Genomic DNA, 19196 nt, shown 5'->3' with positions numbered 1-19196 from the left:
TCTTGTCTAATGTGTCATTTAAAGCTTGTGTTTCCTTATTTATTTTCATTTTGGATGATCCGTCCATTGGTGAAAGTAGGGTGTTAAAGTCCCCTACTATGATTGTGTTACTGTCGATTTCCCCTTTTATGGCTGTTAGAATTTGACTTATGTATTGAGATGATTCTATGTTGGGTGCATATTTACAATTGTTATATCTTTTTGGATTGATCCCTTGGTCATTATGTAGTGTAGTTCTTTGTCTCTTGTAAGAGTCTTTATTTTAAAGTCTATTTTGTCTGATATGAGAATTGCTACTCCAGTTTTCTTTTGATTTCCATTTTCATGGAATATTTTTTCCATCCCCTCATTTTCAGTCTGTATGTGTCCCTAGGTCTGAAGTGGGTCTCTTGTACACAGCATATATATGGGTCTTGTTTTTGTATCCATTCAGCCAGTCTATGTCTTTTGGTTGGAGCATTTAATCCATTTACATTTAAGGTGATTGTTGATATGTATGTTCCTATTACCATTTTCTTAATTGTTTTGGGTTTGTTATTGTAGGTTTTTTCCTTCTCTTGTGTTTCCTGCTTAGAGAAGTTCCTTTAGCATTTGTTGTAAAGCTGGTTTGGTGGTGCTGAATTCTCTTAGCTTTTGCTTGTCTGTAAAGCTTTTAATTTCTCTCTTGAATCTGAATGAGATCCTTGCTGGGTAGAGTAATCTTGGTTGTAGGTTTTTGCCTTTCATCACTTTAAATATGTCCTGCCACTCCCTTCTGGCTTGCAGAGTTTCTACTGAAAGATCAGCTGTTAACCTTATGGGGATTCCCTTCTATGTTATTTGTTGCTTTTCCCTTGCTGCTTTTAATATTTTTTCTTTGTTTTTAATTTTTGATAGTTTGATTAATATGTGTCTTGGCGTGTTTCTCCTTGTTTTTATCCTGTATGGGACTCTGCGCTTCCTGGACTTGATTGACTATTTCCTTTCCCATGTTAGGGAAGTTTTCAACTATAATCTCCTCAAATATTTTCTCAGAAACTTTCTTTCCCTCTTCTTCTTCTGGGACCTCTATAATTCAAATGTTGGTGCATTTATGGTAGTTATTTCCACTGTTTTTTCTTTCAGGTCACTTATCCTTTCTTCTGCTTTAGTTATTCTGCTATTGATTCCTTCTAGAGAGTTTTTAATTTCATTTATTGTGTTGTTCATCATTGTTTGTTTGCTCTTTAGTTCTTCTAGGTCCTTCTTAATCATTTCTTGTATTTTCTCCATTCTATTTCCAAGACTTTGGATCGTCTTTACTATCATTAATCTGAATTTTTTTTCAGGTAGACTGTTTATTTTCTCTTCATTTGTTTGGTCTGGTGGGGTTTTACCTTGTTCCTTCATCTGCTGCATGTTTCTCTGTCTTCTCATTTTGTTTAACTTACTGTGTTTGGGATCTCCTTTTTGCAGGCTGCAGGTTCGTAATTCCCATTGTTTTTGGTGTCTGCCCCCAGTGGGTGAGGTTTGGTTCAGTGACTTGTGTGGGCTTCCTGGTGTAGGGGACTGGTGCCTGTGTTCAGGTGGGGGGGGGGGCTGGATCATGTCTTTCTGGTGGGTAGGGCTGCATCTAGTGGTGTGTTTTGGGGTGTCTGTGAACTTAGTATCATTTTAGGCAACCTTTTCTGCTAATGGGTGGGGTTGTGTTCCTGTCTTGCCAGTTGTTTGGCATGGGGCATCCAGCACTGTAGCTTGCTGGCCATTGGGTGGAGCTGGGTCTTAACGTTGAGACAGAGATCTCTGGGAGAGCTCTCACCAATTGATATTACATGGGGCTGGGAGGTCTCTGGTGGTCCAATGTTCTGAACTTGGCTCTCCCACCTTAGAGGCTCAGGCCTGACATCCAGCCAGAGCACCAAGACCCTGTCAGCCACATGGCCAGGTACGTGGGGATTTTCTTGCCTTTTGAGGTCTGAGGTCTTCTGCCAGTGTTCAGTAGGTGTTCTGTAGGAGTGGTTCCACATGTGGTTGTATTTTTGATGTATTTGTGGGAAGGAAGGTGATCTCCACCTCTTACTCCTCTGACATCTTGAAGGTCCCCCGATGGCTATTTAATTTAAATCAGTTGTTACTGCTTTCTAGGAGAGCAGAATATTTCATCTTCTCGGTAGATAATTCTATTGTTTAGACATAGCAGGGGTTTTATTGGGTTGGCCAAAAAGTTCATTTGGTTTTTCCATAAGATCTTAACAGAAAAACCCAAATGAACTTTTTGGCCAGCCCAATAGTTTGAGAAAGGGGAGAAGTATTATCCACAGTTAGAGTGAAGGTGAAACAAAAGAAGAAATACTCAGTAAAAAGAGTTTTGGGTTTTGGCAGCAGCTCCTGAAGAGGCAGTTACAAGTGTTAGAGGAAAGAGGAAAACACTATGAGAAAGAGAGAGGTCAAAAATATGGAGAAATTGTGACAGGGAAGAGTCAATAAATATTTAGGACTGTGAAGGCTAATATTCCAGTATTCTGTGCTCTATTACCTCCCCAAACCCCAAATCATCAATGAGATCTGTTAAACATCAGAGCCTTATGCTTTGCAGTACTGTTGGGAAATGATGGCATTAGGAGTAGGTCCACCTTGGGGTAAGGTTGGAGTAAAGATAACAGCTATTATAAGAATTGATACAGGGACTTCCCTGGCAGTCCAGTGGTTGGGACTCTGTGCTTCCACTTCAGGGGGCACGAGTTGGATCCCTGGTTGGGGAACTAGGATCCTGCATGCCACATGGCGTGGCCAAAAAAGAATTGATACAAGGAACGTAGATCAAGAATTCAGCAGAAGGGAAATCAGTGTCAGGAATGACCTAGAGAAACTATAATAAACCTAGGAGTTCTTGATGATCCTGAGCTGGGGATGTGTATGTGTGGGCTGTGGGGAAAATGCTAGTTTTCCATGTAAAGTGGGACGGGGTGACCCCAGATAACTGAAAGACTTGGCACCCCAGAGGTAGCATACACTTCGGTTACACAGAGGGAAAAAAGACAACTTTTATAACTTTTACGCACAGAATGAGTACTGGAACTAGGGTGAACCAAGTATTACCAGAGATTAGCAGGCAAAAGATTATCAGTAAAGAGTTAAGAAAAAAATCGAAAGAAATACATTAGCATACATTTTGTATTTATATAAATATATATTGGAAATGTTCTTAAAGATGATTGGAAACATTTGCTTTTTTAAGTAGCTCAATGTTTTCCCCAGCAACATTGCTTAGCCTATTAATTTCCTTATGGGAAAATGCAAATGCCCCAAATGTTCTCTACATCTTTATTTTTAAGGTACCTTCAATACTTACCTCTTAGATAGTTCAAGGCAAACTTGAGTCCTATTCCTGACTTAATTAGCATATATTGTGAGTCGATGGGAGCTGGATCAGTTAGGTTTGGCCATTTAATAGGATTATCCTTAATTCAGTCATATTCTTTAATAGTAAATATAATGTTTATTACATAGTTCACTTGCAACACAAGGACAAAAAACTATCCACTAATGTGATTTTTATGGTAGAGTCATTAATGAACAGTTTCTAAATGATGAGTAACTGCAATTACCATAAATACGCTCCTATATTTTTGTCTTAAAGATTGGTTTAATTACAACTTTTCCTTTAATTGATCTAGATTTGTTAAAACTAGTTATCATAGGGTGGTAGAAACTACAGTTTCTAATAGTTTTTTAGTTATATGGCTTACAGTCTGTGGATCTGAACATATAATAGCTTGATTAGCTCGAAGGAATACTTTAGCTTTATTCATCACACCAGTTCACCTTGTAGTCCTTTTTTTGTTATTAGTGGTTAATTAGAAAATGAGAAGAAAGGAACTAATACTATTTAAACATTTTACCTTTGCATTTTCCCATATATCTGTGCATTTCCAATTAAATTATTTAAAATTTGGGTTGTATCTTTCTAATGTGAAAATTTTATATTGTATAACATAATATATGGAAGGTGTACACACTTTGGGCTTTCTCCAGGCCACTATAAAAACTGAAAGGAAAACATATGCAACAGATTTTATTTACAAAGTAAATTGCTGAGGGTACTTTCTAGTCATTCTCTTTCAAGGTAGTGACTATATTTTATATTATTGTCAATCTGGAAGGCACTAAAAAATCTAAGGAAAACAAATTTCATATGTGCCAAGTATCTGAAGAACTGCTTCAATATATTTTTTAATAATAGAAATAATAAAGATGACACTGTGGTTTTATAAATGTGACGAACAACCACAAATTCTGATCTGAAGCTAGACTCCCCTTGGGCACGCTATGGTGTGGCTAATAGGTTGTGTTGGGACTGCTGTGTTCCATAAAGCATGTCAGACAGAGTATTCATCTCCCATAGAAGGAGTTCCACCTGTCTGCTAAGGCCCAAAGGGGTCATAAAATGTAAGAGCAGGGAATGCCTCACAGCCAAGAAACAGTCTGAAACTAAAGGGGTTTACCAAAGAGGAAATGCAGTGTTCTAGAAAAAGGTCAGATCTAGGAGGCTGATAAATAGCTTATTCAATGAAAATCAGCTTTTCTATTTTTTATTAAGTTATTGATATCAATGAGTGAAATTGCTGGCTGAAGATAACAGCAACAGTTTGGCAGTAAATGGTGCATTTGCTTCTTTCAGAGTCCACTTCCATCATTTGACTACTTGATATTTCCGGTTTGTGTTAATCTTGCTCTAATTAAAATACTGGGTCATAACTTGGAGAGGCCCATGACAAAATGGATTGTAATGTAGCACTGAGGCTCTGTGAAGTCATAATGTATAATCTCTGCAAGGCAGTGATCTCATTTGGTCTTGCAATGCTCTAAAACCTAGTAGCGAGAACAAAGGAAATAGGTGTGTGTGTGTGTGTGTGTGTGTGTGTGTGTGCACGTGTGCGTGAGGTGTAACTCAGGATTAGAGAACTGCATTGCAGAAAGATACCTGGTGATGCTGTAATTAACGTGCTTCCTATGCTTTGTTCTAGTGACCATTCTCTTTCCTAGCAGTACGTGTTATGAAGCTGTTAGTGGATACCTGCTGTTTTTGCTGCTCAAGATCCATTCATTCTTTGTCTGGCAGTTATAACCTCAAATTCTCTTTGAAAACCACCCACTTCTTTATTCTCAGCCTGTATGCTTTCAGTGAATCATGTTATCTAGACCTAAAACAAAGCACTGGATCCCCTAAAAATATGATTTATTATAGGATGAGCAGGTCACCTGATCAAATAGGAGTAATGAGATGTCTATTAGGATTTTCAGGAAAGAGAATCTTGCTCTTTCTTGCTTGTTTTACGTCTGAGAGAGTCTGGAGCTCTTGAGCTATCTTTCTATCACGAGGGGAAAGCCTTTTTGGCACAGGAACCAGCTCACAGAGAGAGAAGTCATGATTTCCTCTGAGCCTAGCATTAATCCTTATCTGGATCTTCCCCCATCCCTGGAGTTCCAGCTGATATAAGTTTAAACATTCTTCTTTGGCTTAAGTCTTATTAGGTTGAGTCACTCATAATCAAGAGGCATAGTTGACTAAAAAAAATTGAGAAGAAACTTCCTTATTTGTAGATATAAAAGAATTGATTTATCTTTTATTTTAAAAAGAAAACAAACTATACACTTGTTAGAAAATTCTTTTGGGAAATGAAGTGAGCAGAACTTCAAATATTCTGTACTGTAAGAAATTCAAGGTAAATTTTTGATCTATTTAAGGACTGTTAATTGCTGAAGCATCAAGAAAGGACCTTGTAACTAAAAATGTTTCACCTCTGAGGCTATTTCCAGGTTTGAACCCTGAGAGTATTAACATAGAGAAGGTCTGGTGAAGAGACATCCACATTCCGCATGGAGTTTTAATCAAGTAGGACATCTGAATCACCTCTGAAGGTCTATTATGTTATCTCTTCATTGACTATCTAGAACAGTGGCTGGCACATAGTTAGCACTCAATTAACTTTTGGTTGAATAAATAAATCGGTAATATGCATGTGTGACAAAAGATACCCTCAATTATTCACTGTCAGAAGTGTATGATGACTCTTTCTTAAAACATGTGATGAGCTTTTCGAAGATATGCCAGTTATTCAAAGAAGTGCTCCAATTATATAATTAACTGCTTGGAAAAACCGCTGTAACTTTGAAAATGAAAATGGTTGTAGAAATCATGATTCATGCCTTTATGCCACAAATATTTATTGATTTTCTACTAAGTGCTAGGCACCTTATCAGACAGACAAAAAATCCTTGCCCTCATGGAACTTACACTTTAATGGGGAAGACAGATAGTAAACATGTGAACAGGAAATAATTTCAGATAGTGATATGAGCTGTGAAAAAAAATAAAGCAGGAAAGTAAGTACAGTTTGATGGAACAGGAGTGAGGAGCTATTTTAGTTGGAGTAGCTAAGAAAGGCCTCTCTGAGGATGTGACATTTGAGCAGAAATGTGAATGAGGTAAAGGATCAAGCAACAGACAATAAGAAAAATGGGAAAACTATTCCAGGCAGGGAGAACAGCAATTTTAAATGCCCTGAAGACAGATGGATCTTTGTAAAGTCAAAGAACAACAAGACGGCATATGGACAGACATATAGATCAGTGAAATAGAATGGAGAATCAAGATATAAACCCTAACATTTGTGGTCATTTGATTTTCAACAAAAGGTCTAAGATGATTCAATGAGGAAAGAATAATTTTTTAAACAAATGGTATAGGGACAACTGGATATCTACATGAAAAATAATGATTTTTACCTCTACCTCACACCATACACAAGAATTAATGCAAAATAAATCAGGGACTGAAGTGCAAGAGCTAAAACTATAAACCTTTAGGAAGAAAATACAAGTAAATCTCCGTCATCTTGAGTTAAGCAATGATTTCTTCGATATGAAACCAAATGTTATAAAGGAGATGACTGACTTTATCAAAATTAAAAACTTTGGTGCCTTAAAGAGACCATCAAGAAAATGAAAAGACAATCCACAGAATAGGAGAAAATATTTTGTATCTGGAATATATGAACGACAGTTACAGTTCAAATAACCTAATTAAAAAATGGGCAAAGAATTTTAATAGACATTTACTCAAAGAAGATATATGAATGACAAATAAACACATGAAAAGATACTCAACATCATTAGTTATTAGAGAAATGTAGATTAAAAACACAGTGAGATACTATCAATACTTCACAAGATGGCTGTACTAAAAAAGAAAGACAATAACAAATATTGGTGAGGATGTGGAGAAATTAGAACACTCATTCATTGCTGGTGGGAGTAAAACATGACAGACACTTTAGAAAAGAGTTTAGAAGCTCCTTAAAATTGATAAACATAATTACCATATAACCCAGCAAGTTCATTCCTAGGTAACTACCCAAGCACAATAAAAATGTACCTTCACACACAAATTTGTACATGAATGTTCAAAAAGTGGAAAGAACATAAATGTCTATCACCTGATGAATGCATAAGCAATATATGGTATAGCCATATAATGGAATATTATTTGGCAGTAAAAAGGAATGAATTACTGATACGTGCTACACTAAGCACATTATGCTAATTAAAATTAGCCAGTCACAAAAAACTTCATATGTCATATGATCTCATTTATATGAAATGTCCAGAATAGACAAATGTATAGAGATACAATGTAGATGAATGATTGTCTAGGGCTGGGGGCAGAATAGAGGTCAGGGAGTATGGAAGATGACCGCTAATGGGTACAAGATTTCTTTTTGCAATTATGAAAATGTTTAAAAATTAGATTATGGTGATGGTGGTACAACTGTATAAATATACTAAAACCCACTGAATTGTTCACTTTAAACAGGTGAACTTTACTGTGTGTAAATTATATCAATAAAGCTGTTAAAATCAGCAACAACAACATGATCAGCATGACAAGAGAGAAAATGGCTACGGAGAGAGTAGAAGGAGAGGAGGCAGGGCCCAGGTCTGTAGGGACTTCATGCCATAGTGAGGATTTATAAGGGTTCAGAAATTTCCAAGCCACTAGGGATTTTTAAGCAGAAGACTGACATGATCTGATTCATGTTTTAAAGAGATCACTCTGGCAGTGGAAAACAGACTGGAGAGAAGCAACCGGCAAAAGAGAAAACAATTAGGGAGCTACTGAAGTAGATAGGAGTGAGGTGATGGCCGATAAGGTGGTAACAGTGCAGGTGATGAAAAGTGGTGAATTCAGAATATATTTTAATGGAATTGCTGTTTATTGTACGTGGGCTGTGAGAAAGGGGAGTCGAGGATCTTTGGCCATAGCAACAAGATGAATAGAAGAGCCATTAACTGAAATGGGGAAATCTAGAAGAGAAGCAGGTTTGGTAGGGGCAGGGCCAGGAAACAAGAGTTTCTTTTGACTATGCTAAGTTTAAGAAATTCATTGGACATCCAGGTTGAGATATCAACAAGTGGGTAATTGAATATAAACATCTGGAGTACAGGGGAGAGGCCAGAGCTGGAGATATATAAATCTTGGACTCATCCATCCTGGAAGTGAATGAAATCATATAGGTGTGAGTATGGATACAAACGAGAAAGGGGTCAAGGTTTGAGCACTGGATCACTCTATCATTTGAAGGTCAGGAACAGAAAAGGAGCCAATAAAGAAATCAGGAAAGAATGGCTAGTGTGGGGGCTTCCCTGGCGGCGCAGTGGTTGAGAATCTGCCTGCCAATGCAGGGAACACGGGTTCGAGCCCTGATCTGGGAAGATCCCACATGCCGCGGAGCAACTGGGCCCGTGAGCCACAACTACTGAGCCTGCGCGTCTGGAGCCTGTGCTCCGCAGCAAGAGAGGCCGTGATAGTGAGAGGTCCGCGCACCGCGATGAAGAGTGGACCCCGCTCGCCGCAACTAGAGAAAGCCCTCGCACAGAAACGAAGACCCAACACAGCTAAAAATAAATAAATAAATTAGTTAATTAATAAATAAATAAATAAACATATATTTAAAAAAAAAAAAAAAGAATGGCTAGTGTGGAAAGAGGGAAAGCGGTAGAATAGTGATAGCCAAGTGAAGAAAATTTAAAGAAAGAGTTCAGTCAAGCCACTTGCTGAGAGATCAAATGAGATGATGATGGAGATTTGATTATAGGACTTGACAGAAGTAGAGAGAATGCTTCATGGTACTGAAATTAAACTGGAAATTAAATTTGCTGCTACTTTCACTTTTAGTTCCTGGTCTTATAGGTTATTATATAACAGTGCTTGTACAATAAAGAGTGCTATGCAATTATAAGGTATTATAATTTTTGTTGTGATTTACACTATGTGTATTGCACAGCCATACAAAGTCTACATAAAACTTCTCTGCATTCCCAAAATTTCTAATGAGCCTGTGTCATAGACTAAAAAAGGTAATAATTATAAAAATATATAAATGTTAATATTAAAAAATATCTTTTGATCCTTCTATTTTCATATCTTTTTCTGCTGTGTATCAGAGATGCAAGTCCAACTAAAAGTGCTAATTAAATCTTTTGAAGAAACATACTAATAGATTGATGAATAAAATCCTTTGAGTAGCATTTTCTAGATCTTTCAGAAAAAAATAGCCAACTCTGTATGTATCTAGAAAGTAGAAACTCAAATGTTTTTTAGTCTGTAAATGCATTTTAAAGGTTATTCACTTCACTTCCTTCATTTTAAAGCTGAGGAAACCAAGAAGACCATACATATATTTAGTGGAACACTGAAAGAGGCCTTCTGATTTCTACTGTAGTGTTTACTGAATCCTACTATTTGAGTGCACATAATTCATAAAGTCAGTTTGTAGTGTTGAGTTAGACATTGTTTGTGTCAAACTATGAATTTAGAGTTTCAGTATTACTTTGGTTATTGAAGAATAAAATTCTATGGGGAAAATATGCATAAATAGCAGTACTTTAAGTAGAGCAGGATGAGGTATGGGATGTCCCTGAAATCATTTGAATAAATAATATACATTAAAACCATCTTAATATCTATTTTCTAACCATCTTTATTAAATTATTGCCTTTTAATTTTAAAATTCATAATTAAAAAACCCAAATATTTCCAAGTTTTTCTTCTTATATCACTCAGGATAATGTATGTTTCTTCACTTGGTTCCGAGTGAACCTCACCTGGAACCTCACCTGGATGAGGTGAGGTTAGATGAAGCCTCACCTGGAACCCTTGTAAGCCCTTCAGGCAACTGATCAGAGCATCTAAAGAGATGTCTGAAATCATGTCTTAGCCAAAAGTTTCATGTACTCCACATATTATTAAGTATCAAAATGATTTCTTCCAGGGTACACTATAGCATCTCCTTCAAGGAGGGTTTCAGAGCTTTGTTTTTATTTCCCCTTGAATATGATGGGTGTGAGCTGCTTTGTATAACTCACAAGGCTTATTCTAATGTAATGTTACAAGTTCTCTTTTAGGCACAAACTTTAGTTCAACTGTATACTCACAGGAACTGGCAGGAAACAGCTATGGATCTCTGGCCCTCCTGATATGTTAGGTTCATTAGCGGGTATGTCCTCTTGTCTGGGGCAGACATGGACTTGAGGGTGCACTCTTCTATTTTTATTCTTCCAGTGTGGACTTACTCTTGACCTCTATGTTTGGCTATAGTGCAGCAGGCTGTAGCATATTATGTGGTAGACTCATGAAATTGGATTTTAATTCTAGCTTGACTTCTCTGAATCTTAGATTTTTAGTCAGTAAAACAGGAAATGCTCTATCCACCACAACATTATTGGTTAGATTAAATCAGTTAATATATGAAAGGATTTTGAGACATTTGAAGCATCATGCTGATGTTTTTCCTTCCCAGTTCTGTTTTGGAGTCTATATGTTCCACATATACAGATATGCTTTACCTTGGATTATACATTTGCAAAACAGAAAAACCAAGTTGATGTTAGTTTCTTTAAAAATATTCAACAAGTTATGGATGACTTATGTATACTTCTAAATAGTGTTAACAACAATATGTTATTCAGCTGGCAAATTGCTGAGTTATAGAATATCTCGGTATCAGTTCTCAACCTTGGCTACACAATAGAATCACCTGGGGAGTTTCAAATATTCCCATTACCCAGCTCACATCCAGGCTAATGAAATCAGCTTCTTTGGGGATGAGGCCAGGGCATGAGTGTTTTTCAAAGCTCCTGAGCAACCTCCATCGGGCATCATGGAAGTTCCTCAAAAAACTAAAATAAAACTACCATATGATCCGGCAATTCGACTCCTGGGTATATATCCAGAAAAAATGAAAACACTAGTTCAAAAAGATATACGCACCCCAATGTTCATAGAAGCACTGTTTACAATATCCAAGACATGGAAATAACCCAAGTGCCCATAAATAGACAAATGGATAAAGAAGATGTAGTATATATACACAATAGAATATTACTCAGCCATAAAAAAGGATGAAATTTTGCCATTTGCAACAGCATGGATGAACTTGGAGGGTATTATGCTAAATGAAATAAGTCAGACAGAGAAAGACAAATACTGTATGATATCACTTATATGTGGAATCTAAAAAATAGTACAAATGAATATATGCAACACAGAAACAGACTCATAGACATAGAAAACAACCTTGTGGTTACCAAAGGGAAAGGGTTGGGGGAGGGACAAATTAGGGATATGGGATTAACAGATACAAACCATTATGTATAAAATAGACAAACAACAAGGATATATTGTATAGCACAGGGAATTACAGCCATTATCTTGTAGTAACTTATAATGGAATATAATCTGCAAAAATACTGAATCACTATGCTGTATACCTAAGACTAATATGATATTGTTAATCAACCATACTTCAATTAAAAAAAAGGCTGAGCAGATTCTAATGTACAGCTGAGGTTGAGAACATCTGATATAAAGTATTATTTTATTGTGAAGGGGAGGATAAGATGAATAGTCACTTGGACTGGGAAACAAAGGGAAGAGCTAAGAGAATGGATATGATGGCTAAGAGTTCTCACGTGGAATGGGAAGGAGTCAAATCTTACTTTCTGGCTTTCTTCAGCTCACTGTTTAGTACAACCCTATTATTCTCTATTATGTTCATCAATAATCAAAATGGTTTATGCATTATAATCCCTTTTCTACGTAAAGTTCCCTGATAATGAACTTCAAGTGACATGCACATGGTTTCGTTGTAGATAATTTGTTAAAAAGAATATCCATTATTACACATCAGATTTCTAGTCTATGGAAATTAATACCTTGAATCCGGGTAGCACGTTATGGTTTAAAAATCACTTCCATATATTTTATGACATTTAATCCTAGAGTTGAAAACAGATGATACTTAATGTCTATGAAAAATAGATATGTAAAAGTAAGTGTATTAAGTTAGAATTCCTAGATATTTTGCCTTGTTTTATTGTGATGGGTAGTTTGAAAGTTGAGATGGTTTCATCATTCAGGTGGAACATCAAAGTTTACTAAGTACTTCTTTATGGCTAAAAAAGGCTAAGTGTGCTGGTTAGGTAAAATACGACATTCATTTAAATTCATTCAACGTCATTAGTGGTAGCATTTATTATGTATGTTCATTGCTATATGGAACTTATTTTAATCAGATTAGAAACTCATTAGTTCTTTAGGTCACATTAAGAGATACAGAGGTATATTTTTGCTAATAATAAAACTTTCCATTTGTTGAGTATTTTTGCTTTTCAAAGCATTGGAAGTGTTCATGTGAGTTCCAGTCAGCATACCATCTGTATAAGGCAGTTCTATAACTCTGAATTGTAGCTGAAACAAGTTTAACTAATATTATTTGACAGAAGGGGACACTGAGGCCACAGCAAGCGTCTGGATCATGTGGTTAATTTAATGGTAAGATTGGTACACAGAACTTGGGTTCTGGGTTAGACAGACCTGGATTGAAATTCCAGCTTGACCAATTATACCTCTCACAAGTAGCTTGACCAATTATACCTCTTACAAGTTACTTATTTTCTCTGTGCCTTGGTTTCTTCATTTATAAAAAGGAAATAAGATTATTGTGAGGACTAAATGAAATAGTGTATGTAAGCAGGACCAGCTATGTAATTAGTGGGGCCTGATGCAAAATGAAAATGTGAGGCTCCTTGTTTAATGATTGTTAAGAATTACAAGCTGGTGACAGCAGAGCATTAAACCAAGTGTGGGGCACGTCCAAGTGCAGGACTTTGTGCATCTGTACAGTTCACACACCATGAAGCCAGGCCTGTGTGTAAGATACATGGCATTTATAGCATAAATACACTATATATAGTATAAATAGCATAGTAGGCACTCAATGTATGCCAACTGTTGTCTTTTCTTTTCCTACTTTCATTCAGACTTCTCTTCCCTGAATTAAATAAATGTAGATTCACTGTAATCGGTTGTTTTTCACCTGTAGCATTCCAATAAGTGATTACTTTTTTAAAGTAAAATCTCCAAGCTTTAGTAGAAATTATTGTGCTTTATCATGCTGCACACAGCATGTTTATTTGTACTGTTTATTTTTTATTTACTTATTTTTTAACATCTTTATTGGAGTATAATTGCTTTACAATGTTGTGTTAGTTTCTGATGTATAACAAAGTGAATCAGCTATATGTATACATATGTCCCCATATCCCCTCCCTCTTGCGTCTCCCTCCCATCCTCCCTATCCCACCCCTTTAGGTGGTCACAAAGCACAGAGCTGATCTCCCTGCGCTATGCGGCTGCTTCTCACTAGCTATCTGTTTTACATTTGGTAGTGTATATATATCAATGCTACTCTCTCACTTCATCCCAGCTTACCCTTCTGTACTATGTTTATGATGTCTCCTTGCACTTAAAAATTATGAATGACTTAGATTTTTTCCATATTGTACTTGACCAAATTTAACATTGTTTTTGTAGTAATCATTTAAGAAAACTCTGTTTTCTCTTAATGGCCCTTTTAATGCACCACTAGAAATGCCTTATGAAAATAGAGTATCTTGATTTATATGCCTGAAACCCATATTAGAATTTTCAGTTACCTCCTTGGTCTTTGCACTTCAATCGTTACTCTATAATTTTAGTGTGAAACTGTACAGTTCTTAAATATTTTCCTCCTTTTTTTTCTTGTTAAATATGGAAAAAGTCTTGCTTTAAAGCGCACACACACATATTAGAGAGGTCTGAGTTTTCGAAAGAAAAATGAGTTAGGAAGGTAAAAAATACATAAAATATTTTTATTATGAGAGTGAATTACATAACCTCCTTCAGCCTCTTTCTGTTTGTTTGTTTGTTTTCTATCTATAGACTAAGGAGGTTGGACTGATATTCATTAAGTGCCCTCCAGTATTTTAATTCTTAAAATCTTGTATTTCTATTTCTTCTGTTTCCTCTTTCTTTACTCTCAGTGCCAGGCTTACTTTGTGTGCGTGTGTGTGTGTGTAGAATTGTATCATTTGACTCTCTCAAAAACTTTTTGAATGTTGGTGGTGGGTGGTAATGTTCTCCTTTTATAAGGAGAAAAATAGAACCTCAGGAAAGAGTTAATGATTTGTCCAGATTCACACACTTTAATAAAAGTTAACATGAAACTCGAACTCCACATTCTGAGACCTATTCTTAGTATTTTCTTTCCTGAATGCTATAGAGCTAAACAAAGAAGTGGAGAGGTTAGAAAAAGAGATGAAAGAAAACAGTGTAGTAGTTGTGGTGTGCTGGAAAATGTTTAAAGAGCTGGCTGAGGGAAGGGGAGGGTCCTGGTTTGTAGTGTTTGCTCATTTCCCTGGTGTAATTATCCCCACAATTTCAACTTATCAATCAGCGTGGTGTCGCTGAAGGTAGAGTTGGGAAGATATGCGCACGGTAACGAGCCAGGATGAATATGCTCCAGCATGCCACTGGTAGTGGATAAATATTACACTGAATCATGAAAAAGGTTTTGAGAAACTGTCTCCAGATTTATAACTCAGGGGAGGGGGGAGCATAGTTTGGGGACTAGTACTATTGGTTTAAATGCTCCTTAGGCTTTCTCGCGGTCACTCCAAAGTTTTCATCTCAGCATTCCAAACCATTTCAGCCTGAAACCAAGGCAGAAAAAAGCAGGAATTCAAAAGGAATTACACTTAAGTACTTTCCTTAATATAACCATTGAATGTTTAAGTTTTTATCTCTCAGTTTGAAAGACACCTGATGTTGTTAGAGTTACAAATCAAAACACTTACAATGACTATAAATACATTCTTTGAAAGAATCATGATATTTTAAGTTTGATAAGCATGTAAACTAAAACTTAGTAATCCTCTCATTAAGTCAAGCTATATAATTTGTGTATTTTTTGAGAAATAATGTAAAAAAGGTCTTTAAATTTAGAGTGTTCAGAATAACTGTATGCTAATACTAACCCTACTATTCAAAGTAGGGGAAACAGAGGGCATTGATCTCAGTGGATTTTAAATGCGCTGATTCTGGGAGAAAAAAATTTTGTAATAACTTATTAATTATTCCTGTTAACAGGAATCATTAAATCAGAGAACTGGATTGAAGTTATGATATTTGTGGAGGAGAGGATATATGAACAATTTTTAACCTAAGATGCCTGTGGTAAAGCATAATTTAAAACTTTATTAACTTTTTAGAATCTCTGGAGAATTAAAAACCTCACCTCATTACCTGATTAAAGACACCTGTCTGGTTTATTTTACCTTAAATCCAACATTTGGCCTAGATCAAGGCAGGATAGGAAGAAGATTATCTTAAAAAACCCTATCTCAGCTTCAAGAAGGGTATTAAGAAACACAGGAGATGTCTAGAGCAGCTGGGATCCAAATAATAAATGACTCTTAACAGCATAAAGGAAAAAACTGGAGAATGAAGATAATCTTGTCTGATATGTTTAGAAAATAAGGACGGTGATACGTGAAGCTTTGAATAAGCAATAGTAAAGTGAAACCTTTATAACCCATATTAAGGGGTTAGAGAAGTCAGTGGGACTTTGTCTAATTATCTGAAGAATGAAATAAGAGAAACTAATTTTAATTAAATTAATTAAATTTAATTAATTTCTCTTATTAATAAGAGAAATTAATTTTCTGAGAGTATTAATATCTTGATGTCTTACTTTCTAACCTTAATATGACTCAACAGATGAGATCTTATTCAGTGTTCTGGCCTTAAGAAAGAAAAACAGATTCTACAATGGAAAACCAGATCCTAATTTAAATAGGTCAGAGGAGCAGCAATTTTTTTTTTTTTTTACTACATGGCATTTATCAATAGCTTTTGGAGCATTTCATAAATATTTCCTTCCTAACTGCTCTTTATCATTTTGTTCATAGCAAAGCTTTATCTCTGTATTACTCAAAAATCAGAAGATAAAACTTTAAAAAAATGTTCCCACAAATCGAGGGGAATATACAGTTTAGTTTTTACACTGTCAATTTCACAAAAGGCCTTGGTAAATATACCTAATCCACTGAAGCTCTTTGTAACTTTCAAAAGCTGTGCTGTGGAGCTAAATTGGAGTTGGGAGTGGGCAGAAGGAGGTGCAGGATAAACCAGAAAAAACTATTCCAATTCATCAAGTTTTCTTTATGTGAAATGGGCATTTTACCAACCATCAATTACTATATGTTGTAGTTCTTAACCAATGAAAATAGTGATAAAATCCCTACAAAGAGCGCCCTACTCCATTCGACATGGTGACAGCATTAATGTGTCCCAAACTACATGAATGAGGGAAGGCAAACGACGGATTGATGGGACTTTCCCCAAACACTGCCTGAAAATGTATCAATTATAGAAACTCCACTCACCTGCTCTGGATAACCATCCATACTCCTTTGCCCTTTAGTTTGAATTAAGCACCGTCCAGGCTGAGGTCCCCGGGTGGCCTGTGAAGAGGGGATCTGAATAGGCAATGGTGACTGAAACTGCTGGATGGTCACTTTGTTTATGTTTCCCTCATACGGCTGCTGCTCCCGGCTACGATGCTGAAGGCTCTGGGACCCCATCAAGGTCTGGATGTGGCTGCCTGCCTGTGGAGAAGATAATCTGTCAGAAGATTTGTGGTGTTGAAAGGATGTGATTAAAGTAGAAAAACAAAACCGTACAGAATACCTCTCCAGTAAGTAAAGTGGCATCAGTTGGGCTTTCAGCCATGGCTAGGAAGGATAATGGAAAAGCAGTAAGGGTCTGCCTGCTGTGGTTTGTGAAAATGCTAACATCGGAGCAAGGTCACGTTAAATACACTTGTCCTCATCTGATGGCTTGCCAAAGATTATTTTAACCCCCATTTTAAGGAAACAAAGTTCAGTCTGAAAAATCTCAAGAAGAAAAAAAAGTCAGAACTTAAAAAATAAAGTGGAGTTCTATCTGGCATTTCATTTAGAATAATAGCAGGGAGAGAGATGTAATATATGAAACATCAGGGAGAAAATTATAGAAACTACTTTCTGATTCTGGAGCAAAAGAATTGAATTGTATATTTGCCTTTATGCCACACACATGTATAGCAAGCTTGTTCAGGTGAGTATAATCAATATTTATTAATTTTCTGCAATATTAAATCAAGAGTATGGTTTTTGCAATCTTTAAGTTCCATTAAAAATTAATCATGTGATAAATTCCTGCGAGTATCTGTAGCCTATAGAGGCACTAGATATGGAAAGGTCTTTAAAGTGAACACTGCATGCAGATTATCTTCACATGAGCTTTCAGAGAGACTCATCAGTACCTCATTTAAAGCAACAACGATCATTTATCAGCCCTTGAGGGTGGTTGCTAGAGGAGAAAGGGCATGCTTACTTTGGTCCCCATCTTTAAATGACTGGTGCCTAATCCTGTTTCTCGTTCATTCCGATTTTCTTACCTTCATTCTAGCATGGGCTCCTTGAGTCATTCTACCTGATATCTTCTCTGTCAAGCAAGCAGTTCTGTTTGTGAGCTGGTAACCTAGAACATGCCATTTGTTTATTTATTTAGCTTGTGGGGCTCTTAATTCCCTGACCAGGGATCAAACCCATGCCCCCTGCAATGGAAGGGCGGAGTCCTAACCACTGGACTGCCAGGGAAGTCCCCTAGAACATGCCTTTTAAAATTAAGTATGGTTTAACATGGAGGTCTAACATGGGAAGTGAATGCTTATCTTTAATACTTTTAAACTTACGTTTTAATGCTGTGCTTGGTACTTCACCCATTATTATGGAAGGATCTGAGGAATTACTTCCTGAATTCATTGTCTTTCTTGTTGACTTTTTAAGGGTAGGCAATTTGGAATTTAAAAGTAAATTTCACCTTAGAATTCATTAGTTAGGAAAGTTTGTGAATTTTCCTGACTAATCAAGATTTTTAATTACTATGAAAAAGTCAGATTGGTGGAATAAAGGAAAAATTATTAAACAAGTATTCAGGGAAAAGATGAATTTTAATTATTTTAAAGTTCTTAAAGAAGAACAACATAAGAGAAATAGGAGATGACAGTGATCATGCAAAATCATTTGGAGAGGGAAGGCATATTGTTTGATTCCAAACAAGAGGTAATTTCAGTGAAGAAAATATTCAAAATTATTATTTAGCAATATGCAAGGCAAAGAAAAAAATCATTTGACTATATTTTAGATATCCAACTGATTGTCTTATCATGTACAACTTTTTACATTCAAAAACAGTAAAGATATTTCAGTCATGAGAAACTGGAGGAAAAGATGCCAAAAAAAAGTTTCAGCCTATAACAGCACAATAACAAAACAATTATCAATCCAATACCGTCTAATGCAACCAGGGATCAGAAAATTACAACATCATAAACACAACTAAGATAACCTCATAAAGGGCAAATGTGTATTTCTCTAATGTATCTATTTCCTTCTCAGAAATCTAAATGAAAGATGCACAACTTTCTCAGCCATTCTAGAAGACTGAACACCCTTCTGGTCGAGTTTTTCCTTGCTGCAAATTCAATGCTCTCCTACCTCCTTGGAATTTCACGTTCTCTTGTTTGGTAGGCAAGGAAAGCCATGATAAACCCAGTATCACATTTGGAACTGCTGTACTCTGAATGAAGTCACTGGCCTGATGAGTTATTTAGTTAGAGAAAATGATTTCCTGGAGTTAGAGGAGCTGGGGATGTAGGCCGACTAAGGCTGACTGGCCTGGCTACTGAACAAGCAATTGATTTTACATTTATTTCTGCTTTTCACATCCACTGGTATAATACTCATGGGTC

General features: G+C 36.3%; 1 protein-coding gene across 1 annotated transcript in view; it reads right to left on the bottom strand.

Annotated features, from left to right (window-relative positions):
- Window positions 1-19196, bottom strand: part of LRRC7 (leucine rich repeat containing 7) — a 505876-nt gene that overhangs the window by 40111 nt on the left and 446569 nt on the right. Inside the window, exon 24 of the mRNA XM_036841498.1 lies at window positions 16786-17007. Within this exon, the coding sequence (XP_036697393.1) occupies window positions 16786-17007 (222 nt within the window). The remainder of the gene's footprint in view (window positions 1-16785; window positions 17008-19196) is intronic.

Source organism: Balaenoptera musculus, chromosome 1 (genome assembly GCF_009873245.2).
Source record: "Balaenoptera musculus isolate JJ_BM4_2016_0621 chromosome 1, mBalMus1.pri.v3, whole genome shotgun sequence".
In the NCBI taxonomy this organism is placed as follows: Eukaryota; Metazoa; Chordata; class Mammalia; order Artiodactyla; family Balaenopteridae; genus Balaenoptera; species Balaenoptera musculus.
This window is presented reverse-complemented; position numbering and strand designations above follow the sequence as displayed.